The sequence below is a fragment of the Leptodactylus fuscus genome, chromosome 10 (assembly GCF_031893055.1).
Source record: "Leptodactylus fuscus isolate aLepFus1 chromosome 10, aLepFus1.hap2, whole genome shotgun sequence".
NCBI lineage: Eukaryota > Metazoa > Chordata > Amphibia > Anura > Leptodactylidae > Leptodactylus > Leptodactylus fuscus.
Window position 1 is genome coordinate 80929711 of NC_134274.1, and position 27050 is coordinate 80956760.

The following is a 27050-nucleotide window of genomic DNA, read 5'->3' on the forward strand; positions in this document are numbered from 1 at the left end:
TTGTGGGCGCTCAGTCTGTACCGGCTCAGGGTCTGTCTGTGTTTGGGGTGGCGTATTCTCTCCAGGTAGGTGGCCATGGTGTAGTCCCTTTGCAGAGCATGGTATACGTTGAGTTTCTGGGAGTTATTTATTTTGTTTCTCCATTCTTCGATGTATTGCTCTTTGCCTCTGTGGTCGCCTTTATTTGGGCCTTGGTTGTCATCTGTTGGTGTTTTTAGTGTGGTGGTTGGCTGTTGTTTGGTTGGGGTGTTTCAGGTTTGTTTCGAGTTTTGTGGCTTAGCCATGCTTGGTGGTGGTAGGAGTCGGGGTTGCTGCTGCTGCTTCTGTATGGTGAGCCATAGGGGGAGTCTGCCTAGCTCTGCCCTGCAGGCCATGTTGGAGGTGTTGCAATGGACATGGAGCAGGTACTTGCAGAACTCCAGGTGGACGGTCTCTGTAGGGCTAGAGTTCCATTTTTGGCTGGTCTGGGTAGGTGGCTGGGCCCCAGATTTCACTGCCGTAGAGAAGGATCTGGGTGATGACTGCATCGAAGATCTTCATCCAGACCCTCACCGGTGGTTTGAGGTGGTACAGTTGTCTTCTGATGGCGTAGAAGGTTCTGCAGGCTTTTGCTTTCAGGGTTTCTATTGCTGCTTTGAAGCTTCCTGATTGGCTGAGGTAGGTGTAGCTGTTGGTTTTCTCCAGTGTGGAGCCGTTCAGTGTGAATTGTGGGGTGGTGGAGGCTTTATTGTGGCCCTTCTTCTGAAATACCATGACTTTGGTCTTCTTCTGGTTGATGGGTAAGGCCCATGTGGTGCTGAATATTTCCAGCACTGACAGGCTTTCTTGGAGGTCTTTATATTATTCCCTCTGTCCTCCTATATACAGGACTTCTCTGCTATCATCCCCTATAAATGGGACAGCTTCACCATCCCCTTTATATAACGTTTCCTTTGCCCTCCTATATACAGGAATCCCCTGCTATTATACCCTACAAATAGGACGGCTTCATCATTGCCTATATATAATGTTCCCTATGCCCTCCTATATACAGGACTCCTCTCATCTCCTATAGAGCGGCTCCATCATCGCCTGTGTATTATATTATCTCTGTCCTCCTATATACAGGCCGCCTCTGCTATCATCCCCTATAAATAGGACGGCTCCACCATCGCCTGTGTATAATGCTCCTTATGTCCTCCTATATACCGGACTCCTCTGCTATCATCCCCTTACTAGGATGGCTCTTCAGGTCTAAGTGTATATTCACACATAATGGTTGAGATGTGGTTAAAACTGCATGAGAACCTCACCGAGTGCACATGTAATTTTACCATGAGTAGTTGCAGTTTTGCATTTATTGTATTAAATTCTTCACTAAAGGGGTCCATCATCTCCCCATATCCCCCTGCCAATATCACTGCCCCCATAGTAATATGGATGGGGTATCACTGATACAATGAATACAGTACCTTTTTTTTTTTTTTTTTTATCAATGAGACTGCTGTGGATGCCAAGAAAATGAACTTTTATTTCTTATACAAATTCGGTCCTCAGAGCACAGGGGGCTCCCCCTTAGGTCCTGTTCACTGCTCTAGCTGACAAATCCACGCCCCGTTTATGTCTTTGCTTCCCCTGGGTAGTGGGAGCTGTTCCGACGTCACCGTCCCCTCAGCAAAGTCTTGCGCATGTGCAGTATGTTCTCACTGCCCTCAGCTTGTATGATAGTAGTACCCAAGCACCACTGGCTCGGCCCAACCTGTGACTGTAAGAGAAGAAGCTTCATGGGGAGGTCTGTAATAGTGCACTGCCCCTGTGCAAGATCACACTAAGGGGATGGCGACGTCAGGTCTTCTCCTAATACAAAGACATGAACATGGGCATGGATTCATCAGCGACATGTGGGGCATCAACAACTCATCTTCATACAGAAAAGATGAATGTTTCACATTGCTGAGGTGATGACAGGTCACTCTCCTGCATGGCTGGCTGGCTGAAAGAATCCTTGTATACACACCTAACAATAGAGTATACTAAGAGCACACGCCTAGCCTCCCGAGTTTAATGTCCCCCTCTAGTTGCCCCCAGTTTAATGTCCCACTTCATCTGCCATTAATTTATTGCCCTCCTCCAACTACCCCCACTGTATAATGTCCCCCTCCAGCTGCCCCAGTTTCATGTCCCCTCTAGCTTCCCCCAGTTTAAACTGGGGCACCAGGAGAGGGACCTAATACTGTGGGGCAGTTGGAAGGGAACATTATAATGTGGGGACATATAATGTGCGGGTGACTGTAGGAGGATTATACTGTGTGGGGGCACATGGAAAATGAATAAGAATGGGCGGAGACATCATAAATTTGCTGCGGCGAGCATAGCTTGTGGAAAACCTGATGCGGCCCAGCCTCACCCAGACTCTACCTCCAGCAGCCCCCACGTAAATTGAGTTTGAGACCCCTGCCCTAGACGATGTGCTGCTTTGGAGGTGTCATCTAGGCCAGTGGTTCTCAAATTTTTAAAGAAAGAAAAACATCCCGATTGAGTAGCCCCCGGAGTAGCATTCATTACTTACCACTCTGCTCCATGATTTCTGTCTGTTTTGGGGCTTGCTGGGACATCAGTACTTGCCCCCTGGAGGGATGGAGTAGTGAGTGTAGCCCACCACTCATTATCTGGAGTGTACGTCCATCCGTACTTATGGAACCCCTCATTGTAAGGTAAGGATGATGGTGCCGTCAGTGATGCATGGGCATTCGTCCTTGATGTTTCTCACCACACCGCGTACCTCTTGGGTTAGCATCGTATACCCCCGCTAGTACATGGACATCAGGTTGAGAACCATTGATCTAACTACCATCACCTCATTTAATGTCATGGCTGATGATTGTAGGAACGCTCCAACACTGATATCATGTATTTCTTGTTGGTTTCTTCAGTAAGGGATCCATCCTGTCTAGTCCTCCACAAGACAATGGTCCTTTTCTTATCTAATCGCCTGAGGAGAGACAAGGATAGAAAAGACATGGCCGACCGGATATTAAACCTCACCCTGGAGATCATCTACCTGCTGACTGGAGAGGTGAGGGATTCTGGGAATCATGAGCTCACCAAGTTATAACTGTGTGACGGGAGCCTGTCTAATCATCATCAGTAACTGAGATAGGAGATTGTGCCCCCAGTGGAGAACCTGTGTGGTACAGTCCATGCAAGATGTTCTGGTGCCACATTGTTTCCTTGGAGTCAAATTCATAGTCAAGTCAAGTCAAGTTCCAGTGAACATTTGGTGATAGCACAGGAGAAAATTATTATTATTTCCCCGTCCCTTCAGATAACCCGGGGAAGGAGCACCATGGACCCCCTCCCCATTTAACTCCTTATATGGTGCGCCATGTTTTGATATAAAATTGTCCAGGTATGAGATCTCTCTCATCGGTCCAGGTAACGCGTTTTGGGGAGTGGGGGCTGCATGGCCGAAGGCTCCGGCTCCACATCGTTTAACCCTTAAGTACTGTCACAGTGTCTATCATACACCACAATCATACACCTATCATTATGATAGACACCATGATAGTACTTAAGGGTTACGGTGGATCCTGGTGATGGACGGTTTATTTGTCCCTGCTGATCTGAGGGGTCCACAAGGATTATGGAGCTCCAGATGTTTCTTTAAGTAGTCGGGGCCTAAGTTATTGATGGATTTTGAAGTCATCAAGCAGACGGTGAGCAGGTCATTTAGTACTGGTGTGAGGGCAGAGTCAGTGCTATGTGTATTCCTGATGTCAGACGCCATCACCAGGAGGGGTAGGTTAGAGACAGGCCTGTAGCTACTCAAGCCATGTGGGTCCATGGAGGCTTAATTTCACAAGGGGTTTGATGATGGCTGCCTTCAGTAGATCAGAGAAGATACCACTCTAGGACAGTAGACCGTTGTGATGGTGTTCTTCCATGGCCTAACAGTACCAATATCTCCAGCACCTTGGCTTTCTAGCAGTATATAATACCGCCAATGTTAGAGCGCATGAAAGGTTCTCTTTTATGTATATAGTGTTATATACCATACACAGGATTACACCGTAGTGAAGAAGACATCTGGAGAACGTGTGACCCCAAGTAGCCGTCCCGACGTGTCAGGAGGAAGGAGCAGGAACCAGAACACAATGACGGAGCCATCACCTCCATCACTGATACCTGAGAGGAAGAACAATGAGAAGATCCTGGACCTCACCAAGCAGATCATTGAGCTGCTGACTGGAGAGGTGAGTGCCGCCGGGATAGCCGGGACATTAGACTGTAATACAAGGCATGATGACGGAGATTTACTAAAACTAATGCACAGGTCACCCAGAACCACCAATCAGATTGCGGAATTCATTTAGAGAGACTCTATAGAGAGTAAGAACCTCATCCCATTGCCACAAACAAAGCCTGCATGACCATTCAAGGCAGGAACAGGCTGCTATGGCCTCTATTAAAGGGTTGTTATAGTGCATTGCAGCGACTAGTGCTGTCTATTACGCCATTACATCCTCTTTTTTTTTATAGTGATCAGATGGAGATGAGATGGAAAACCACTAAAAATGTATATTAAAATCCTGAGATGTGAGCCTAGTGTCTGTAAAGCCTATTCTTCAGCCGTATACACATGATCAGATAATCTCTGGGACTTATGGTGTCATTACCTATATATTATATTAGGGTGAAGGTGCGACTGGTGGTAAAATGGAGGTAACACCAGGAACTGAGATGTATGTGAGCAGCGGACAGCAATATAAGGAGGAAGAAACCCCTGTCGATATCAGTCCAGGTGAGTAATAGCCCCTGAATCCTCCCTGCCTGGGGTAAGATGTCTCATTATACACCCTGTAGTACCCTGCTAGACCTTCACATGGATCATGGCGTCCATCACACCTCCCTTGGACCTTAGGTTGCTTCTTTACCCATAGTCTCAGTTGTTTGTAATATATAATGCGATATAGTAACGTCTCCAGCTGCCATGTGCTCGTATTCTGCAGATGGACCCACTGACCACAATGTACCTACAAGATGTCTCACTTCTGGCTATTACCAGGGTTGTCAAAAGCAAAATCCCAGAATCCCACAGGATTATCAGGTAAGTGACGATGACGCAATCCTCTATATCGGCGGGTCTCAAACCTTTCAAGCAAAGTAGCCCCTAGTGAGACAATGCTGAGAACCATTGCTCTATATGATGTCTAAGGGAGCGGGGTCATCTACATGTACTGAGCTCACTCTATGGGTTATGGGTTTACTCTCCGCCATCTTCTATACTGACTTAGGGAGAAGACCTGCCTGATATTAAAGTGGAGGTTGTAGCAGAAGAGATGTGTAAGGAGGAGGAAATACCTGTAGATGTAGGCCCAGGTGAGTACCAGCTATATACTGTCCTGGGGCAAATATATATATACATATGTGAAGAGAACAAGGTTGTGCTTGTAAGTAACAGCCTATTACACAAGCAATAACAAGACACCTTATAGATCTTAAAGATTAGATCTCCTGTAGCCGACACCTACATCTGTAGGATCTTCAGACATCCTAAATAGAGATGAGCGAGTACTGTTTGGATCAGCCGATCCGAACAGCACGCTCCATAGAAATGAATGGATGCACCTGGTACTTCCGCTTTGATGGCGGCCGGCCGCTTAACCCCCCGCGTGCCGGCTACGTCCATTCATTTCTATGCGAGCGTGCTGTTCGGATCGGCTGATCCGAACAGTACTCGCTCATCTCTAATCCTAAAGAATGTAAGTGGTCTACTTTGTATCTTACAATCCTAATAACCATCATACAACTTTTTAGGTCATCAGTTTGTGATCACTGGGGGGTCCGACATCTGGGACCACCACAGATCAGCTGCCTGCCATAGTGTTCAGGTGAACCCTCTCACTGAATACCAAGAACCACACTGTACAGAGCACAGGGGCCATGTTTGTTATTGCAGCTCAGCCTCATTCACTTAAATCGGGCTGAGCTGCTTCTGTACCATATAAGATAAGATAAGATAATCCTTTAATAGTCCCACAATGGGGAAATTTCAGTGATACAGTTTCATAGATGGTACAGTAGTATATAACAAGAGAGAAACACATAGAAGCTCATGGCAGATAGAGAAATCCTAGGAATCAGAGCAACTAAAAAGGAAAGAAACACAGACACACTGCAGGATCATTTAGTTCTCTGTGTGGAGTGATGTTGATAATACAGCCGAAAGTGGTTGTAGGACACGAGGAGGGGGGTCACAGCATGTAGATATAACAAGCAGAAAAACATTTTGCAGAGGTGGGGGACATATGCAGCGATCATGATAACATGTGGTAGTTCCTTTGGTACGTAGTGAGATCTCCTGCTCACAGCTGATAGTTCGGTATCTTGTATCAGCACTATTGTCCATTAACCACAAAAAAAAATGCCCCAAATATCCTTCATCACAAGCCCTCCTCCTCCTCTTCTTCCTTTCTTCTTACCACTGTGTTCTACTGCCCAGAGAGGTCCGAAGCCATCCAGGTATACATGGTGCTGCTCTCTTGTCAAGCTTCCATAACTCCTGGGGTAGGTGGGTGATGGTCGGTTCCCAGGCTGTAACAGAGTCCTATGTGTCCACAGTAAAAGAAAGAAATACCAGTCAGCTGTAGCATCTTCACACATCAGCAATAGACTCCAAAAATCATCTCCTTGAAAAGAAGAAGTCCATACTTCCATGAAGGTTTCTCCTCCATGCCACATGGTGTCCATGCTGTCCTTCGCTCCTGGGGGGATGGTAACAGGCACATGTGCACAGGAAAAACTCCAGGTCTTGAGTCATTGTCCATGCTTAACAATAGAAACAAAAGGAACAAAATACTCCACAGGATCTTCCATTCGATTTATAGTTTCTAATTCATAGTGCTAGTTTGCTTGGTTACAGGATTCTTGAAGATACAGAGAAAAAGAGTGAGAAAGGAAAGATAAAGGTTGCTCCCAGCTTGGAGCCCTGTATCGAGGCAGCCACTAAGGGTGCCAGGAAGTAGTGACGATGAACGTGATGTCATCGACACAGGAAAAAGGTTGCAGCTGATTGCAGGGGTCCTGAGGGTCGAATGCCCACAGTCTCATAAACATTCCTTATCCTAAAGATAGGTCAACAATATGTAAGTCCTGGAAAAGCCATGTAAGTAGTGTATAGAGCAGGATGTAATAGTCCTCAATCAGGACTCCCTTTATAAACCAAACAGTGTCCAGCCAGCAAGTCTTCACCCGGTTTCATGTGATCTCAGGAGCCGGACCCATCTTATGCTATATGCCTTGGCTGTCACATTGAAGGAAAACCCCTTTAAACCTAACCATTGTCCTAGTCTTACCCATTGCTTACAGACATGAGCGCCTTCATGCAGCTTTGTTGGTGGTTTTGCACTAGGCCACATTCATCATTATTGATGGCACTTTGGTGGTATAAATGATGGGTCGGTCCATTGATCACATGACAATACTACATCTCAGTCCTGTTCATTTGAATGAGACTGATCATCAGCTTGACCATGTGACTAGTGGATGTGATGTCACTTCCCGGCAGCCATATTTTTTTATCCTAAACTCTGTATATGATCAGAAACCCCCGATCCTGACCGTACAATTCTGTGGTAGCAGTAACATGACCTGGGAACGATTCTCTACAAAATAACAGTCACTGTGTCCATATTGTTTCTTCAGATGGCTGCAGCGAGGAGTGTGGCCCCCAGGATTGTCCCCGTCATCTGTACCCCAATGATGGTATTCTGCAAGTACATCAGGTAAATGAAGCCAAGGTCTCGCCATGTACTGTATATATCATGTAGAGCTGGATCATCCATCCGTCCTAATACATAGATGGAAGATGTGATATAAGTGTAACGTACAGACAGTGAGTGATGGCGCCAGTGACTACAGGTCTCCTGTTATTCTGTACTGTAGGGTGAAGATGTGTCTGGCAATAAGGAAGCAATGAACTCTATAGAAGAGGAGACATATGGAAGTCCTGACCTGCAGAGTAAGACCGCGGGAATTCCTGGAGACATCAGCCGAGGTGAGGAAGTCTCTGAGTGTCCTCCATATCTCTCGTCCCTACACCGGCCTCCATGTGAACAGAATAATGGAGGGTCTTCATACAATACTATCAGAAGATGCCCTGGTAGAATAAAGCTTTGTAGGTTTTGCCTCCACCAGGGTAACAGGCTGTCAGTGGCCATCTGGCACACGTTTAGGGCTCGGCAATGAACTGACAAATAAGCAATCATCAGTTTCAGTAATGGCTGCCATCTCGTTCACATTGAACTAGTTCAGTGCTCTCACACTGCCATTGGCTAAAGGATCTGTCACTAAGTGTTTGCTCTCCATTTGTGAACCACTGAAACCGAAATATAGGGGTGTGTAAAAAGGGGCATGTCCTAAAATAATCATTCATCGGGATTTTCATTTAGGTCATTAATAGAGATGAGCGAACAGTGTTCTATCGAACTCATGTTCGATCGGATATTAGGCTGTTCGGCATGTTCGAATCGAATCGAACACCGCGTGGTAAAGTGCGCCATTACTCGATTCCCCTCCCACCTTCCCTGGCGCCTTTTTTGCTCCAATAACAGCGCAGGGTAGGTGGGACAGGAACTACGACACCGGTGACGTTGAAAAAAGTAGGCAAAACCCATTGGCTGCCGAAAACATGTGACCTCTAATTTAAAAGAACAGCGACGCCCAGGTTCGCGTCATTCTGAGCTTGCAATTCACCGAGGACGGAGGTTTCCGTCCAGTTAGCTAGGGCTTAGATTCTGGGTAGGCAGGGACAGGCTAGGATAGGAAGGAGAAGACAACCAACAGCTCTTGTAAGAGCTAAATTCCAGGGAGAAGCTTGTCAGTGTAACGTGGCACTGACGGGCTCAATCGCCGCAACCCAGCTTTCCCAGGATCCTGAATGGAATACACTGTCAGTGTATTCCCGTATACCCGATATATACCCCGATACCCGTTCCAACGGTGTGCCCCCCCACCTTCACCCCAGAAATACCCTGCAAGTCCCCTAGCAATAGAATTGGGGCTATATACACCCACAATTTTTACTACTGGTATACAGTGCCATTGTCTGACTGGGAATTCAAAGAATATATTGGGAATACAAATACCCTCATTTCTTGCTACTGCCATATAGTGCCAGTGTCTGACTGGGAATTCAAAGAATATATTGGGGTTACGTGCACCCACAATTTTTACTACTGGTATACAGTGCCATTGTCTGACTGGGAATTCAAAGAATATATTGGGAATACAAATACCCTCATTTCTTGCTACTGCCATATAGTGCCAGTGTCTGACTGGGAATTCAAAGAATATATTGGGGTTACGTGCACCCACAATTTTTACTACTGGTATATAGTGCCATTGTCTGACTGGGAATTCAAAGAATATATTGGGAATACAAATACCCTCATTTCTTGCTACTGCCATATAGTGCCAGTGTCTGACTGGTAATTCAAAGAATATATTGGGGTTACGTGCACCCACAATTTTTACTACTGGTATACAGTGCCATTGTCTGACTGGGAATTCAAAGAATATATTGGGAATACAAATACCCTCATTTCTTGCTACTGCCAAATAGTGCCAGTGTCTGACTGGGAATTCAAAGAATATATTGGGGTTACGTGCACCCACAATTTTTACTACTGGTATACAGTGCCATTGTCTGACTGGGAATTCAAAGAGTATATTGGGAATACAAATACCCTCATTTCTTGCTACTGCCATATAGTGCCAGTTTCTGACTGGTAATTCAAAGAATATATTGGGGTTACGTGCACCCACAATTTTTACTACTGGTATACAGTGCCATTGTCTGACTGGGAATTCAAAGAGTATATTGGGAATACAAATACCCTCATTTCTTGCTACTGCCATATAGTGCCAGTTTCTGACTGGTAATTCAAAGAATATATTGGGGTTACGTGCACCCACAATTTTTACTACTGGTATACAGTGCCAATTTCTAACTAGGAATTCAAAATGCGCAAGGCTCCCGGAAAGGGACGTGGACGAGGCCGTGGGCGAGGTCGGGGGAATGGTTCTGGGGAGCAAGGTAGCAGTGAAGCCACAGGGCGTCCCGTGCCTACTCCTGTGGGGCAGCAAGCATTGCGCCACTCCACAGTGCCAGGGTTGCTTGCCACATTAACTAAACTGCAGGGTACAAACCTTAGTAGGCCCGAGAACCAGGAACAGGTCTTGCAATGGCTGTCAGAGAACGCTTACAGCACATTGTCCAGCAGCCAGTCAGACTCTGCCTCCTCTCCTCCTATTACCCAACAGTCTTGTCTTCCTTCCTCCCAAAATTCCGAAGCTTTACAGAACAATAACCCAAACTGTCCCTGCTCCCCAGAGCTGTTCTCCGCTCCTTTCATTGTCCCTCAACCTGCCTCTCCACGTCACGATTCCACGAACCTAACAGAGGAGCATCTGTGTCCAGATGCTCAAACACTAGAGTCTCCTCCATCTCCGTTCGATTTGGTGGTGGATGACCAGCAACCCACCCTCATCGACGATGATGTGACGCAGTTGCCGTCAGGGCATCCAGTTGACCGGCGCATTGTGCGGGAGGAGGAGATGAGACAGGAGTTGGAAGAGGAAGTGGTGGATGATGAGGACACTGACCCGACCTGGACAGGGGGGATGTCAAGCGGGGAAATTAGTGTGGATGTTGAGGCAGGTGCAGCACCAAAAAGGGTAGCCAGAGGCAGAGGTCAGCAGCTTAGGCGAAGCCAGGCCACACCCGGAATCTCCCAAGATGTTCCAGTTCGTACCCAGCCCCGAAAAACTCCCACCTCGAGGGCACGTTTCTCGAAGGTGTGGAGTTTTTTCAAGGAATGCGCCGAGGACAGATATAGTGTTGTCTGCACAATTTGCCTCTCGAAATTGATTAGGGGCTCTGAGAAGAGCAACCTGTCCACCACTTCAATGCGCCGTCATTTGGAATCCAAGCACTGGAATCAGTGGCAGGCAGCAACGGCAGGACAAAGGCCGCCTGCCGTTCACGCCACTGCCACTGCCTCTGCCTCTGCCACTGCCACTGCTGACTGTGCTGGCGATGCACTCCAGAGGACGAGCCAGGACACCACTTCATCTGCCTCCGCCACTTTGTTGACTTCTACCTCATCCTCCCCTGGTCCTGTCTTATCTCCTTCTCCTGCACCATCAAAGGCACCATCAGGCGTTTCTTTACAACAACCCACCATCTCTCAGACATTGGAGCGGCGGCAGAAATACACTGCTAACCACCCACACGCGCAAGCCTTGAACGCCAACATCGCTAAACTGCTGGCCCAGGAGATGTTGGCGTTCCGGCTTGTTGAAACTCCCGCCTTCCTGGACCTGATGGCAACTGCGGCACCTCGCTATGCCGTCCCTAGCCGTCACTACTTCTCCCGGTGTGCCGTCCCCGCCTTGCACCAGCACGTGTCACTCAACATCAGGCGGGCCCTTAGTTCCGCGCTTTGCACAAAGGTCCACTTGACCACCGACGCGTGGACAAGTGCATGCGGACAGGGACGCTACATTTCACTGACGGCACACTGGGTGAATGTAGTTGAGGCTGGGACTGCTTCCCAAACTGGCCCGGTGTACCTCGTCTCCCCGCCTAACATTCCTGGCAGGGACACGAGAAGAACACCCCCCTCCTCCTCCTCCTCTACCGCCTCCTCCTCCGCCACCGCCTCCTCCTCCGCCACCGCCTCCTCCTCCGCTGTTAGATTGACCCCAGCTACGAGTTGGAAACGTTGCAGCACTGGCGTTGGTAGACGTCAGCAGGCTGTGCTGAAGCTGATCAGCTTGGGGGACAGACAGCACACTGCCTCCGAGGTGAGGGATGCCCTCCTCGATGAGACGGCAATATGGTTTGAGCCGCTGCACCTGGGCCCAGGCATGGTCGTTTGTGATAACGGCCGGAACCTGGTAGCAGCTCTGGAGCTTGCCGGACTCCAACATGTTCCATGCCTGGCCCACGTCTTCAACCTAGTGGTGCAACGTTTCCTAAAGAGCTACCCCAATGTTCCAGAGCTACTGGTGAAAGTGCGGCGCATGTGCGCCCACTTTCGCAAGTCGACAGTAGCCGCTGCTAGCTTAAAATCTCTCCAGCAACGCCTGCATGTGCCACAACACCGGCTTTTGTGCGACGTCCCCACACGCTGGAACTCAACGTTTCAGATGTTGAATAGAGTGGTTGAGCAGCAGAGACCTTTGATGGAATACCAGCTACAAAACCCTAGGGTGCCACAAAGTCAGCTGCCTCAGTTTCACATCCATGAGTGGCCATGGATGAGAGACCTTTGTGACATCCTACGGGTCTTTGAGGAGTCCACAAGGAGGGTGAGCTCTGAGGATGCGATGGTGAGCCTTACAATCCCGCTCTTGTGTGTTCTGAGAGAATCCCTGATTGACATCAGGGATAACTCAGATCACACAGAGGAGTTAGGGATAGCATCCGATCCGTCACAGCTGGAGAGTAGGTCCACACATCTGTCCGCTTCACTGCGTTTAATGGAGGAGGAGGAGGAGGAGGAGGAAGAAGAGTTGTCCGATGATGTGATGGTGATACAGGAGGCTTCCGGGCAACTTCGAATCGTCCCATTGTTGCAGCGCGGATGGGTAGACATGGAGGATGAGGAGGAAATGGAGATTGAACTTTCCGGTGGGGCCAGAGGAGTCATGCCAACTAACACTGTGGCAGACATGGCTGAGTTCATGTTGGGGTGCTTTACAACCGACAAGCGTATTGTCAAAATCATGGAGGACAACCAGTACTGGATCTTTGCTATCCTTGACCCCCGGTATAAAAACAACATCTCGTCTTTTATTCCGGTAGAGGGGAGGGCCAATCGCATCAATGCTTGCCACAGGCAATTGGTGCAGAATATGATGGAGATGTTTCCAGCATGTGACGTTGGCGGCAGGGAGGGCAGTTCCTCCAGTAGGCAACCAAGTTCTCACCGGTCCACACAAACGAGGGGCACACTGTCTAAGGTCTGGGACACCTTGATGGCACCCCCTCGCCAAAGTGCCGCCACGGAGGGTCCTAGTGTCACCAGGCGTGAGAAGTATAGGCGCATGTTGCGGGAATACCTTTCCGACCACAGCCCTGTCCTCTCCGACCCCTCTGCGCCCTACACGTATTGGGTGTCGAAGTTGGACCTGTGGCTTGAACTTGCCCTATATGCCTTGGAGGTGCTGTCCTGTCCTGCCGCCAGCGTCCTATCTGAGAGGGTGTTCAGTGCAGCCGGTGGCATCATCACTGACAAGCGCACCCGTCTGTCAGCTGAGAGTGCCGACCGGCTCACTTTGATAAAAATGAACCACCACTGGGTAGAGCCGTCATTTTTGTGCCCACCTGTGTAAAGCACCCCAACATGAAACTCCATGTCTGTACTCAACCTCTCCAATTCCTCCGCATCCTCATACTCATCCACCATAAGCGTTGCACAATTCTGCTAATACTAGGCTCCCTCCAACATGATTTCCCCCAACTCTGCTGGTTAGAGGCTCCCTCCACCCTGATTTCCACCAACTCTGCTGGTTAGAGGCTCCCTCCACCCTGCTTTCCCACAACTCTGCTGGTTAGAGGCTCCTTCCACCATGAATTTGCCCAAACTGGGCTGTTTAGAGGCTCCCTCCACCATGAATTGGTCCAAACTGGGGTGGTTAGAGGCTCCCTCCACCATTAATTGGTCCAAACTGGGCTGGTTAGAGGCTCCCTCCACCATTAATTGGTCCAAACTGGGCTGGTTAGAGGCTCCCTCCACCATGAATTTGCCCAAACTGGGCTGGTTAGAGGCTCCCTCCACCATGAATTGGTCCAAACTGGGGTGGTTAGAGGCTCCCTCCACCATTAATTGGTCCAAACTGGGCTGGTTAGAGGCTCCCTCCACCATTAATTGGTCCAAACTGGGCTGGTTAGAGGCTCCCTCCACCATTAATTGGTCCAAACTGGGCTGGTTAGAGGCTCCCTCCACCATGAATTTGCCCAAACTGGGCTGTTTAGAGGCTCCCTCCACCATGAATTTGCCCAAACTGGGCTGGTTAGAGGCTCCCTCCACCATGAATTTGCCCAAACTGGGCTGGTTAGAGGCTCCCTCCACCATGAATTGGTCCAAACTGGGGTTTTTAGAGGCTCCCTCCACCATGAATTGGTCCAAACTTGGCTGTTTAGAGGCTCCCTCCACCATGAATTGGTCCAAACTGGGGTGGTTAGAGGCTCCCTCCACCATTAATTGGTCCAAACTGGGCTGGTTAGAGGCTCCCTCCACCATTAATTGGTCCAAACTGGGCTGGTTAGAGGCTCCCTCCACCATGAATTTGCCCAAACTGGGCTGTTTAGAGGCTCCCTCCACCATGAATTTGCCCAAACTGGGCTGTTTAGAGGCTCCCTCCACCATGAATTGGTCCAAACTGGGTTTTTTAGAGGCTCCCTCCACCATGAATTGGTCCAAACTGGGCTGGTTAGAGGCTCCCTCCACCATGAATTGGTCCAAACTGGGGTGGTTAGAGGCTCCCTCCACCATTAATTGGTCCAAACTGGGCTGGTTAGAGGCTCCCTCCACCATTAATTGGTCCAAACTGGGCTGGTTAGAGGCTCCCTCCACCATGAATTTGCCCAAACTGGGCTGTTTAGAGGCTCCCTCCACCATGAATTTGCCCAAACTGGGCTGGTTAGAGGCTCCCTCCACCATGAATTGGTCCAAACTGGGGTTTTTAGAGGCTCCCTCCACCATGAATTGGTCCAAACTTGGCTGTTTAGAGGCTCCCTCCACCATGAATTGGTCCAAACTGGGGTGGTTAGAGGCTCCCTCCACCATTAATTGGTCCAAACTGGGCTGGTTAGAGGCTCCCTCCACCATTAATTGGTCCAAACTGGGCTGGTTAGAGGCTCCCTCCACCATGAATTTGCCCAAACTGGGCTGGTTAGAGGCTCCCTCCACCATGAATTGGTCCAAACTGGGGTGGTTAGAGGCTCCCTCCACCATTAATTGGTCCAAACTGGGCTGGTTAGAGGCTCCCTCCACCATTAATTGGTCCAAACTGGGCTGGTTAGAGGCTCCCTCCACCATTAATTGGTCCAAACTGGGCTGGTTAGAGGCTCCCTCCACCATGAATTTGCCCAAACTGGGCTGTTTAGAGGCTCCCTCCACCATGAATTTGCCCAAACTGGGCTGGTTAGAGGCTCCCTCCACCATGAATTGGTCCAAACGGGTTTTTAGAGGCTCCCTTCACCATGAATTGGTCCAAACTTGGCTGTTTAGAGGCTCCCTCCACCATGAATTGGTCCAAACTTGGCTGTTTAGAGGCTCCCTCCACCATGAATTGGTCCAAACTGGGTTTTTTAGAGGCTCCCTCCACCATGAATTTGCCCAAACTGGGCTGTTTAGAGGCTCCCTCCACCATGAATTTGCCCAAACTGGGCTGGTTAGAGGCTCCCTCCACCATGAATTGGTCCAAACTGGGGTTTTTAGAGGCTCCCTCCACCATGAATTGGTCCAAACGGGTTTTTAGAGGCTCCCTTCACCATGAATTGGTCCAAACTTGGCTGTTTAGAGGCTCCCTCCACCATGAATTGGTCCAAACTTGGCTGTTTAGAGGCTCCCTCCACCATGAATTGGTCCAAACTGGGTTTTTTAGAGGCTCCCTCCACCATGAATTTGCCCAAACTGGGCTGTTTAGAGGCTCCCTCCACCATGAATTTGCCCAAACTGGGCTGGTTAGAGGCTCCCTCCACCATGAATTGGTCCAAACTGGGGTTTTTAGAGGCTCCCTCCACCATGAATTGGTCCAAACTTGGCTGTTTAGAGGCTCCCTCCACCATGAATTGGTCCAAACTGGGGTGGTTAGAGGCTCCCTCCACCATTAATTGGTCCAAACTGGGCTGGTTAGAGGCTCCCTCCACCATTAATTGGTCCAAACTGGGCTGGTTAGAGGCTCCCTCCACCATGAATTTGCCCAAACTGGGCTGGTTAGAGGCTCCCTCCACCATGAATTGGTCCAAACTGGGGTGGTTAGAGGCTCCCTCCACCATTAATTGGTCCAAACTGGGCTGGTTAGAGGCTCCCTCCACCATTAATTGGTCCAAACTGGGCTGGTTAGAGGCTCCCTCCACCATGAATTTGCCCAAACTGGGCTGTTTAGAGGCTCCCTCCACCATGAATTTGCCCAAACTGGGCTGGTTAGAGGCTCCCTCCACCATGAATTGGTCCAAACGGGTTTTTAGAGGCTCCCTTCACCATGAATTGGTCCAAACTTGGCTGTTTAGAGGCTCCCTCCACCATGAATTGGTCCAAACTTGGCTGTTTAGAGGCTCCCTCCACCATGAATTGGTCCAAACTGGGGTGGTTAGAGGCTCCCTCCACCATTAATTGGTCCAAACTGGGCTGGTTAGAGGCTCCCTCCACCATTAATTGGTCCAAACTGGGCTGGTTAGAGGCTCCCTCCACCATGAATTTGCCCAAACTGGGCTGGTTAGAGGCTCCCTCCACCATGAATTGGTCCAAACTGGGGTGGTTAGAGGCTCCCTCCACCATTAATTGGTCCAAACTGGGCTGGTTAGAGGCTCCCTCCACCATTAATTGGTCCAAACTGGGCTGGTTAGAGGCTCCCTCCACCATTAATTGGTCCAAACTGGGCTGGTTAGAGGCTCCCTCCACCATGAATTTGCCCAAACTGGGCTGTTTAGAGGCTCCCTCCACCATGAATTTGCCCAAACTGGGCTGGTTAGAGGCTCCCTCCACCATGAATTGGTCCAAACGGGTTTTTAGAGGCTCCCTTCACCATGAATTGGTCCAAACTTGGCTGTTTAGAGGCTCCCTCCACCATGAATTGGTCCAAACTGGGTTTTTTAGAGGCTCCCTCCACCATGAATTTGCCCAAACTGGGCTGTTTAGAGGCTCCCTCCACCATGAATTTGCCCAAACTGGGCTGGTTAGAGGCTCCCTCCACCATGAATTGGTCCAAACTGGGGTTTTTAGAGGCTTCCTCCACCATGAATTGGTCCAAACTTGGCTGTTTAGAGGCTCCCTCCACCATGAATTGGTCCAAACTGGGGTGGTTAGAGGCTCCCTCCACCATTAATTGGTCCAAACTGGGCTGGTTAGAGGCTCCCTCCACCATGAATTTGCCCAAACTGGGCTGTTTAGAGGCTCCCTCCACCATGAATTTGCCCAAACTGGGCTGGTTAGAGGCTCCCTCCACCATGAATTGGTCCAAACGGGTTTTTAGAGGCTCCCTTCACCATGAATTGGTCCAAACTTGGCTGTTTAGAGGCTCCCTCCACCATGAATTGGTCCAAACTTGGCTGTTTAGAGGCTCCCTCCACCATGAATTGGTCCAAACTGGGTTTTTTAGAGGCTCCCTCCACCATGAATTTGCCCAAACTGGGCTGTTTAGAGGCTCCCTCCACCATGAATTTGCCCAAACTGGGCTGGTTAGAGGCTCCCTCCACCATGAATTGGTCCAAACTGGGGTTTTTAGAGGCTCCCTCCACCATGAATTGGTCCAAACTGGGGTGGTTAGAGGCTCCCTCCACCATGAATTGGTCCAAACTGGGGTGGTTAGAGGCTCCCTCCACCATTAATTGGTCCAAACTGGGCTGGTTAGAGGCTCCCTCCACCATTAATTGGTCCAAACTGGGCTGGTTAGAGGCTCCCTCCACCATGAATTTGCCCAAACTGGGCTGTTTAGAGGCTCCCTCCACCATGAATTTGCCCAAACTGGGCTGTTTAGAGGCTCCCTCCACCATGAATTGGTCCAAACTGGGTTTTTTAGAGGCTCCCTCCACCATGAATTGGTCCAAACTGGGCTGGTTAGAGGCTCCCTCCACCATGAATTGGTCCAAACTGGGGTGGTTAGAGGCTCCCTCCACCATTAATTGGTCCAAACTGGGCTGGTTAGAGGCTCCCTCCACCATTAATTGGTCCAAACTGGGCTGGTTAGAGGCTCCCTCCACCATTAATTGGTCCAAACTGGGCTGGTTAGAGGCTCCCTCCACCATGAATTTGCCCAAACTGGGCTGTTTAGAGGCTCCCTCCACCATGAATTTGCCCAAACTGGGCTGGTTAGAGGCTCCCTCCACCATGAATTGGTCCAAACGGGTTTTTAGAGGCTCCCTTCACCATGAATTGGTCCAAACTTGGCTGTTTAGAGGCTCCCTCCACCATGAATTGGTCCAAACTTGGCTGTTTAGAGGCTCCCTCCACCATGAATTGGTCCAAACTGGGTTTTTTAGAGGCTCCCTCCACCATGAATTTGCCCAAACTGGGCTGTTTAGAGGCTCCCTCCACCATGAATTTGCCCAAACTGGGCTGGTTAGAGGCTCCCTCCACCATGAATTGGTCCAAACTGGGGTTTTTAGAGGCTCCCTCCACCATGAATTGGTCCAAACTTGGCTGTTTAGAGGCTCCCTCCACCATGAATTGGTCCAAACTGGGGTGGTTAGAGGCTCCCTCCACCATTAATTGGTCCAAACTGGGCTGGTTAGAGGCTCCCTCCACCATTAATTGGTCCAAACTGGGCTGGTTAGAGGCTCCCTCCACCATGAATTTGCCCAAACTGGGCTGTTTAGAGGCTCCCTCCACCATGAATTTGCCCAAACTGGGCTGTTTAGAGGCTCCCTCCACCATGAATTGGTCCAAACTGGGTTTTTTAGAGGCTCCCTCCACCATGAATTGGTCCAAACTGGGCTGGTTAGAGGCTCCCTCCACCATGAATTGGTCCAAACTGGGGTGGTTAGAGGCTCCCTCCACCATTAATTGGTCCAAACTGGGCTGGTTAGAGGCTCCCTCCACCATTAATTGGTCCAAACTGGGCTGGTTAGAGGCTCCCTCCACCATTAATTGGTCCAAACTGGGCTGGTTAGAGGCTCCCTCCACCATGAATTTGCCCAAACTGGGCTGTTTAGAGGCTCCCTCCACCATGAATTTGCCCAAACTGGGCTGGTTAGAGGCTCCCTCCACCATGAATTGGTCCAAACTGGGGTTTTTAGAGGCTCCCTCCACCATGAATTGGTCCAAACTTGGCTGTTTAGAGGCTCCCTCCACCATTAATTGGTCCAAACTGGGCTGGTTAGAGGCTCCCTCCACCATGAATTGGTCCAAACTGGGGTGGTTAGAGGCTCCCTCCACCATTAATTGGTCCAAACTGGGCTGGTTAGAGGCTCCCTCCACCATTAATTGGTCCAAACTGGGCTGGTTAGAGGCTCCCTCCACCATGAATTTGCCCAAACTGGGCTGGTTAGAGGCTCCCTCCACCATGAATTGGTCCAAACTGGGTTTTTTAGAGGCTCCCTCCACCATGAATTTGCCCAAACTGGGCTGGTTAGAGGCTCCCTCCACCATGAATTGGTCCAAACTGGGGTTTTTAGAGGCTCCCTCCACCATGAATTTGCCCAAACTCTGCTGGTTAGAGGCTCAATCCACCCTGATTTTCAAAACAAATGTTGGTGCCAACCTCAACTTACTACAAGGGCCAAATTCACTGCTGGTGACAAGCTCTCCTCACTGCAAGTGCCAAATACACATGTTTCAAGGTGTTTTCCTACTGTCAGAGAGGTGGTATTGAGTGTGTAAAGTGTGTAGTTGTTAGGCTGTGATGTTGGGGTAATAGAGGGTCTTTGGTGTGTTAGATGCCCCCAGACATGCTTCCCCTGCTGTCCCAGTGTCATTCCAGAGGTGTTGGCATCATTTCCTGGGGTGTCATAGTGGACTTGGTGACCCTCCAGACACGGATTTGGGTTTCCCCCTTAACGAGTATCTGTTCCCCATAGACTATAATGGGGTTCGAAACCCGTTCGAACACACGAACATTGAGCGGCTGTTCGAATCGAATTTCGAACCTCGAACATTTTAGTGTTCGCTCATCTCTAGTCATTAACAGTCGGCCCTGCACCGATCCTGTGGACGATGAGGAATACTGTTAGTTAAGTTTGTTTGTTTTTTGGTGCAGATTTTACTCCATTTTGTGGAGCCAAAGCCAGGACTGGATTCAAAAAGGAATGTGAAATATAAAGGAGACTGTTTGGGTGTGTTCACACAGGGGGGCAGATTTTGTCACTGCGTCACACTAAGGTCAAAACCTACCTGCCACGACTGTTGCGGTGGCGGCTTCCCCCTCCGGAGTCGGCTCAATTGAATGGACCAACTGGAGGTTGCTACCGCCAGGTGGACACCGCGCCTGAAGATAGTCCAGATTGCTTTTTTTTTGCGCCAGTGGTCTCCATAGACCACCAATGTATGGAGGCGGATTTTGAGGCGCCTCCTTGTCCCATGTGAACTAGCCCTTAGACCTCTCCTTCCTGCTGGATCCACTGCTGGTTGTGGCTCAAAAAACTGCAGCAAAATCTGCATCAAACAAGGAAGAGAAACTCCTTGTGTATCCCCAGCATTCTCCCACATGTCTGGTGTATCTCCAGGACAGGGGAACAGCAGATAGAAAAAGAGAGGGCTTCAGAGATTTCAGCTGGCACTCCTTGTGGAAATGGATGAGGACACAATGAGATGTAATCCGTAAGAGTGATCTGTTTGTTAGCCACTTAGGACTTCACCGGGCTCAGGCTGGGCTCACATGTCGGTCTCTGTAAGGAGACTCTACCGCATAGATCTCTGACACCTAATAGATCCTATTATAGTCAGTGGGGTCTATCGGGCGTTGTAGGTTTCCGATGTTTTAGTGGTCCAAGTGTCCTTTTTCTGGTCCATTGAAGCACTCTGTGGCGCAAATGTGAACATAACATTAGTTGTGTCAGTGACATCCATTTAGTATATACCCAAGAGGATTAATGACATCATAGGACATAAGCAATAAATACATAAATAGAAAAGTTATCTAAAAGAACATCAGCCTGCTTAGAGTATGTTCACATTATCAAAAGTACTGCATGTAGTGATACTGATAGATACCGCACAAAATGGCTGATTCTGACATTTATGCGCATTTGATGCCATGGAGGAATTGGCTAAGTGCGGCGTCCTGCCATTAGTGGGGCCCACCGTGATCACACATGTGTCACGTATGATGAGGATAGGTGATGAATGTTCTCTGTAGGACCTCCCCTTTAAGTAAGGATTGTGTGTAGTTAATTGTAGTAGATGAGAATTGTTACCTGTGGACACATTACAGACACAATGATGTATGTCATAGAGTCTTATACAGGAAATAAGTAATTCAGTTAAAGGGGTTGTCTAGGCTTTATTTTTATGGCCACAAATACCTAATCAATAGGGGACCAACACCTGCCCCCCCACACCATTGAGCTATGCGGAGTATTGAGCTATACTTTTGGCCACAGTGTTGGCCAAAAGTATTGGCACCCCTGCAATTCTGTCAGATAATACTCAGTTTCTTCCAGATAATGATTGCAAGCACAAACTCTTTGGTATTATTATCTTCATTTAATGTTTTCATTGGAAAACCACAAAAAGAATTGTCAAAAAGCCAAATTGGATATAATTCCACAGCAAACATAAAAAAGAGGGTGGACAAAAGTATTGGCACTGTTTGAAAAATCATGTGATGTTTCTCTAATTTGTGTAATTAACAGCACCTGTTACTTACCTGAGGCACCTAACAGGTGGTGGAAATAACTAAATCACACTTGCAGCCAGTTGAAATGGATTAAAGTTGACTCAAACTCTGCCCTGTGTCCTTGTGTGACCACATTGAGCATGGAGAAAAGAAAGAAGACCAAAGAACTGTCTGAGGACTTGAGAAGCAAAATTGTGAGGAAGCATGAGCAATCTCAAGGCTACAAGTCCATCTCCAAAGACCTGAATGTTCCTGTGTCTACCGTGCGCAGTGTCATCAAGAAGTGTAAAGCCCATGGCCCTGTGGCTAACCTCCCGAGATGTGGACGCAAAAGAAACATTGACGAGAGATTTCACCGCAAGATTGTGCGGATGGTGGATAGAGAACCTCGACTAACATCCAAACAAGTTCCAGCTGCCCTGCAGTCCGAGGGTACAACAGTGTCACCCCGTACTATCCAGTGTCAGCGTCTGATTGAGAAGGGACTGTATGGTAGGAGACCCAGGAAGACCCCACTTCTTACCCAGAGACATAAGCCAGGCTGGAGTTTGCCAAAACTTACCTGAGAAAGCCAAAACCGTTCTGGAAGAATGTTCTCTGGTCAGAGGAGACAAAAGTAGGAAAAGGCCTCAACATAGAGTTTACAGGAAAAAAAGAGGCCTTCAAAGAAAAGAAGACGCCCCCTACAGTCAGACATGGCGGAGGTCCCTGATGGTTTGGGGTTCCTTTGCTGCCTCCGGCACTGGACTGCTTGACCGTGTGCATGGCATTATGAAGTCTGAAGATGACCAACACATTGTGCAGCATAATGTAGGGCCCAGTGTGAGAAAGCTGGGTCTCCATCAGGGGTCAGGGGTCTTCCAGCAGGACAAGGACCCAAAACACACTTCAGGTCAGCACTAGAAAATGGTGGTGAGAGAAAGCCCTGGAGACTTGTAAAGTGGCAGCAATGAGTCCAGCCCTGAATCCCATAGATCACCTGTGGGGGAGGGGGAGAGATCTCTTGGTGGCAGTTTGGAGAAGGCCCCCTTCACATCTCAGGGGGGACCGCGAGCAGGAGCCAAAGAAGAAGGGTCTAAGATTCCAGCAGAGCCTTGTAAGAAACTCATTGCTGGTTAGCGGAAGCGGTTGTGCGCAGTTATTGTGTCTAAAGGTTGTGCTACCAAGTATTAGGCTGAGGGCGCCAATACTTCTGTCCGCACCAGTTTTGGAGTTTTGTGTAAAATGATCAATGATTTGACTTTTTTTTTTCATTCTATTTTGTGTTTTTTCATTGCAAGCAAAATAAATGAAGATATTACCAAAGAGTTTGTGCTTGTAATCATTATCTGGGGGACAGCGAGGATTATCTGACAGAACTGCAGGGGGGGACAAGACTTTTGGCCAACACTGTAATACAGCTGTAGGCATCGGGCCGCTATACAGTGGACAGAGCTCTCTGCTTCCAGCTCCTCCATTCAATTCTATGAGAGCCTCAATGTGAGTCTTATAGGAATAAATGAAGGAACGTGAGGAGCTGTGTCAGATGGACGGTCTCCTTGATGGTGACATGACACCGCTGTGGCCCCCAAAATAGTACATAACTCACAAATACATCCTCCATAAACTTACATCGAAGCCTTTATCACAGGCTGAGAATACATTTTTACGTGAGGCTTCTACTTTTTTTAGTTTGTTAAATAATATCTTTTTCCCCAGCAGATTATTCCACAGGACACATGGATGGACATGTCCGTTTATCTCCAGATTGTGGATCAGAAGATAAATCTGGAGCGTCCCTCGATATCCCCAATACAACCCCATGTCTATGGAACAGAGAGCTGTCGTCTGGTCACAAGATGCCTTTTTGTCTATCGGAGAGTGTCCACAACGGCTCAGCTACTAACATGTCTCCAAATTCGGATTGTGGGATTCATAGAGAGAGCTTGGAGGAATGGCCATATTCATGTCTAGAATGTGGGAAGAGTTTTAAGCGTAAAGATCATCTGAAGAGACATCAGAGACTTCACCAAGACGAGAGACCGTTCTCCTGTTCGGAATGTGGGAAAGGTTTTAACCACATATCGGTCCTCGTGGAACATCAGAGAATTCACACAGGAGAGCGGCCATTTTTATGCATGGAGTGTGGCAAAAGTTTTATCTACAAAAGAGCTCTTTTTGCCCATCAGAAAACTCACTCGGGGGAAAAGCCATTTATATGCCTCGAATGTGGGAAACGTTTTACCCGAAAATCAATTCTTACCGATCATGAGAAAATTCACACAGGGGAGAAGCCATTTTTATGTCTGGAATGTGGGAAAAGCTTTACCCAGAGATCCGTATTTGTGAAACATCAAACCGTTCACACCGGGGAGAAGCCATTTTCATGCTCGGAATGTGGAAGACGTTTTGCCCGGAAATCGGGGCTTCTTCTACATGAGAAAATTCACTCCGGAGAGAAGCCTTTTATATGTTCAGAATGTGACAAACGTTTTACCAACAAGAGAGCTCTAGTCAGACATCAGAAAATTCACACAACGGAGAAGCCGTTAGGTGCGGAGACATTATAGTAGAAACAACAAGGGGACAAAAATAATTCATTGTTTTACAGACTCCAAGGAGAACCTCCAACTCCACCTGGCACCAGCCATAATAATCTGCACATATGGTGAAGGCCCAGCCCTCCAAGTCTAGCCCCAACCTCCATAAACCTCATGACAGCATTCAAGCCTGACCACTTTCAAAGACTCCCCATCCATCTGTCTACTCTAAAGATCCTGGAAACAAACTCGCTATAGATTCGGTCATCCATTGTCGCGATATAATAAATGCTATGTGCAACGTTATTACAATGGTTGGTCAGTCCAGGTTAAGTCCTCAAAAATCTGAAATAGTAACCACTTGTTCCATCGCGTTCCACCTTATACCTTCATATTAGACTAATTCTAACCTTGATAACATGTCTTATATGCATGTGGTGCCATTTATATGCTGATATAGTCTATTCCCTTACTACCTCCTGACATACATTACTGTAAAGAACCCTTCTAGCTTGCCTTTCCCTCCACATGTAGTCACTATAGAAGAGATCGTGCCAAATTTTGGTATTGCCAACACATATATTTGTTGAACAAGCAGATTTTTTGAGCCTCCAATCTCACAAACACGGGGTCCTTCCAGGTCCTTCTCTTGATCTGTTGTCCCCAGTTTTATTCCATTTAATGTGCGGTTATATTTTTTGATACCTTCAGAATTTTCTAAAACTACAACAGATTTTCACTCAAGGGCTAAAAGTAGATGAAAAAAAAACAAATCAATGAAATTAGTCGAAAATATTAGACTTAGGGTTAAGGGGATATCGTCACTCCATAGGGAGAAGACTGTACCTGGTATAATCCCAACATCATTGCAAACAAAGGCCTCTGAGAAGGTCGGCATGATGTTAAAGGGAGCGCCCTCTATAGGTTTTCTTGACTGAGACTCTGTCTTCCTAATTACATCATGGAAGATAGACTTGCACATTCTCAGTGAGCGCCCTCTATTGGTGAGCATACTTGAGGCACTGGCATACATCATGGAAGTCAGATTTGCATATTCTTCCCATGTTCCTTTGCAGTGGAGCGCTCATGGCTTAATAAGACTCCACACACCTATATGGTGGTCTCTCCCTATGGAGTGACGATATCCCCTTAACCCTGTCTAAGCCTCTCACCTCTGCCAGATTAGTCCTCTCCGCGCCAAGCTGATGAGATGGCGATACATCGAAACGGCTGTCCTTGGCTGAGAAGACTGTATCTGGTATAATCCCAACATCATTGCAAACAAAGGCCTCTGAGTAGGTCGGCATGATGTTAAAGGGAGCGCACTCTATAGGTTGTGCTCGACTGAGACTGTATTCCTAATTACATCAAGGAAGATAGACTTGCACATTCTCAGTCAGCGCCCTCTTTACATCATGGAAGTCAGATTTGCAAATTCTTCCAATATTAGACTAAAGAATATAGACTATAGAATAAATGTTCCAACATCACATATCTGTGAATGGCAAAAGAAAGTGAACCTTTGCGTTCAGTATCTGGTGTGTCCGCCTTGTACAGAAATATCTGTATCTAAGTGTTTTTGGTCATTGTTGATCAGCCCCGCACATCACTTAGGAGGAATTTTAGCCCGTTCCTCAGTACAAATGTTATGGTTGAGATTCAAGGCCAAACATAATCAGGAACTAGAGAAGTAGAATGAAGTAGAACAAGTTACTTAAAATCAGCTCAGCACTGCGAGCCAAAGACAGACCCTCAGACGCCTTCACCAGCGCTAGCCGCAAGGCCAGTTGGACTTTGGTTACAATTCAGACCAACCGATTCTGCAAACCGTAACTGTACAAATAATAAATGATCTGCAAAATGAAATCCAAACCAGAACCTACAAGTGACTTACGGGGCAGAACAGAAACAGGAGAATAGTCGTACAGGCAAAAGGTCAAAACCAGGAGAAAATGTCAGAAGCAGAATTAGGAGACAAAAGCAATATCCAGTAGAAAGCCAAAGGTCAAATCAGAACAGGAACAGCAATGGCAGAATCAGCAGGCAAACGAATATCCAAAGGACAAACCGAGGGTCGGAACAGTGGCAAAACTACTGGGGTAGCAGGGGTAGTGGCTGCTACAGGGCCCGGGACATTAGGGGCCCGGCGACAGTGGGGTTTTTTCTTAATAGGCCGTTACCGACTGGAGTTACTCCAGGCAGTAATGGGCCCTATTTACTTAACGGGCCCTATTTACTTACCGATCCCAGCAGGAGCTCGGATCGGTAAGTGAAAAGACCCCAGAGTATAATAATTGTTCATGGCTGTTCACAATGGGGTCTTTGGCGTCAGTCGGCGGAATCCATGTCAAACATTCGCCATGGGGCCCCGCCATTCCTAGTTACGCCACTGGCTCGGAATGATGCAATCCAACACACACACTATAAGGTACAAAGCCAAACTAGGGAGGGAGGGGTCTTACATAGTACTCCCTGGGAAACTCCCGCCCTTACAAGGACAGTACCAAGCTGATACCTCCTTGAATAGATTAACAAACGCAGATGTGAACATGACATGTGGCTGATTAATACAGAAAACCAGATCGTGGGCGTGCAGTGCCGTCTGTGTCCAAGCTGAAGACTGTGTACACGTGAGCAGTTCTGCAGAGCCACCACCAATCGAAAAAAGTTCATGTAGGTAAAGTGAAGCTTGGTACTTTTTTACATGGTTGTATGTGGTTTACAATTTTTTAACACCAAGGTAAAGAGAAAATCTTGAATACATAGATGAGCAAACAGGTCCGTGAACAGCAGCTTTAGAAGATGTAAAGTCCATCCCACCCAGATCCTGCAGGACCATCGCTCCACCAGCTGCATCCCCGTCCTGCTGACCCCATCTTCTTGTTCTTGTCCTATTGCTGCACTTTCACTGGATTCATGGGTCACATACATTCTGACAGGTTTTTTTTCCACTTCCATAGACTCTCCATATTGTCCATAGCCCAT

General features: G+C 48.2%; 1 protein-coding gene across 3 annotated transcripts in view; it reads left to right on the forward strand.

Moving 5' to 3' along the window:
• The window catches only part of LOC142183331 (uncharacterized), a 260063-nt gene that overhangs the window by 10802 nt on the left and 222211 nt on the right, over positions 1-27050 (forward strand). The window contains exons 2-9 of one of the 3 annotated variants that reach the window (XM_075258383.1): positions 2913-3055; positions 4041-4232; positions 4672-4780; positions 4989-5086; positions 5274-5358; positions 7684-7763; positions 7924-8035; positions 23245-24371. In XM_075258383.1, coding sequence (XP_075114484.1) covers positions 2948-3055; positions 4041-4232; positions 4672-4780; positions 4989-5086; positions 5274-5358; positions 7684-7763; positions 7924-8035; positions 23245-24095 — 1635 coding nt within the window. In that variant the 5' untranslated portion in view covers positions 2913-2947 and the 3' untranslated portion in view covers positions 24096-24371. Of the gene's footprint in view, positions 1-2912; positions 3056-4040; positions 4233-4671; positions 4781-4988; positions 5087-5273; positions 5359-7683; positions 7764-7923; positions 8036-23244; positions 24372-27050 lie in introns of those variants that run through there. The other 2 variants (XM_075258384.1, XM_075258382.1) reach the window with 2 other exon arrangements.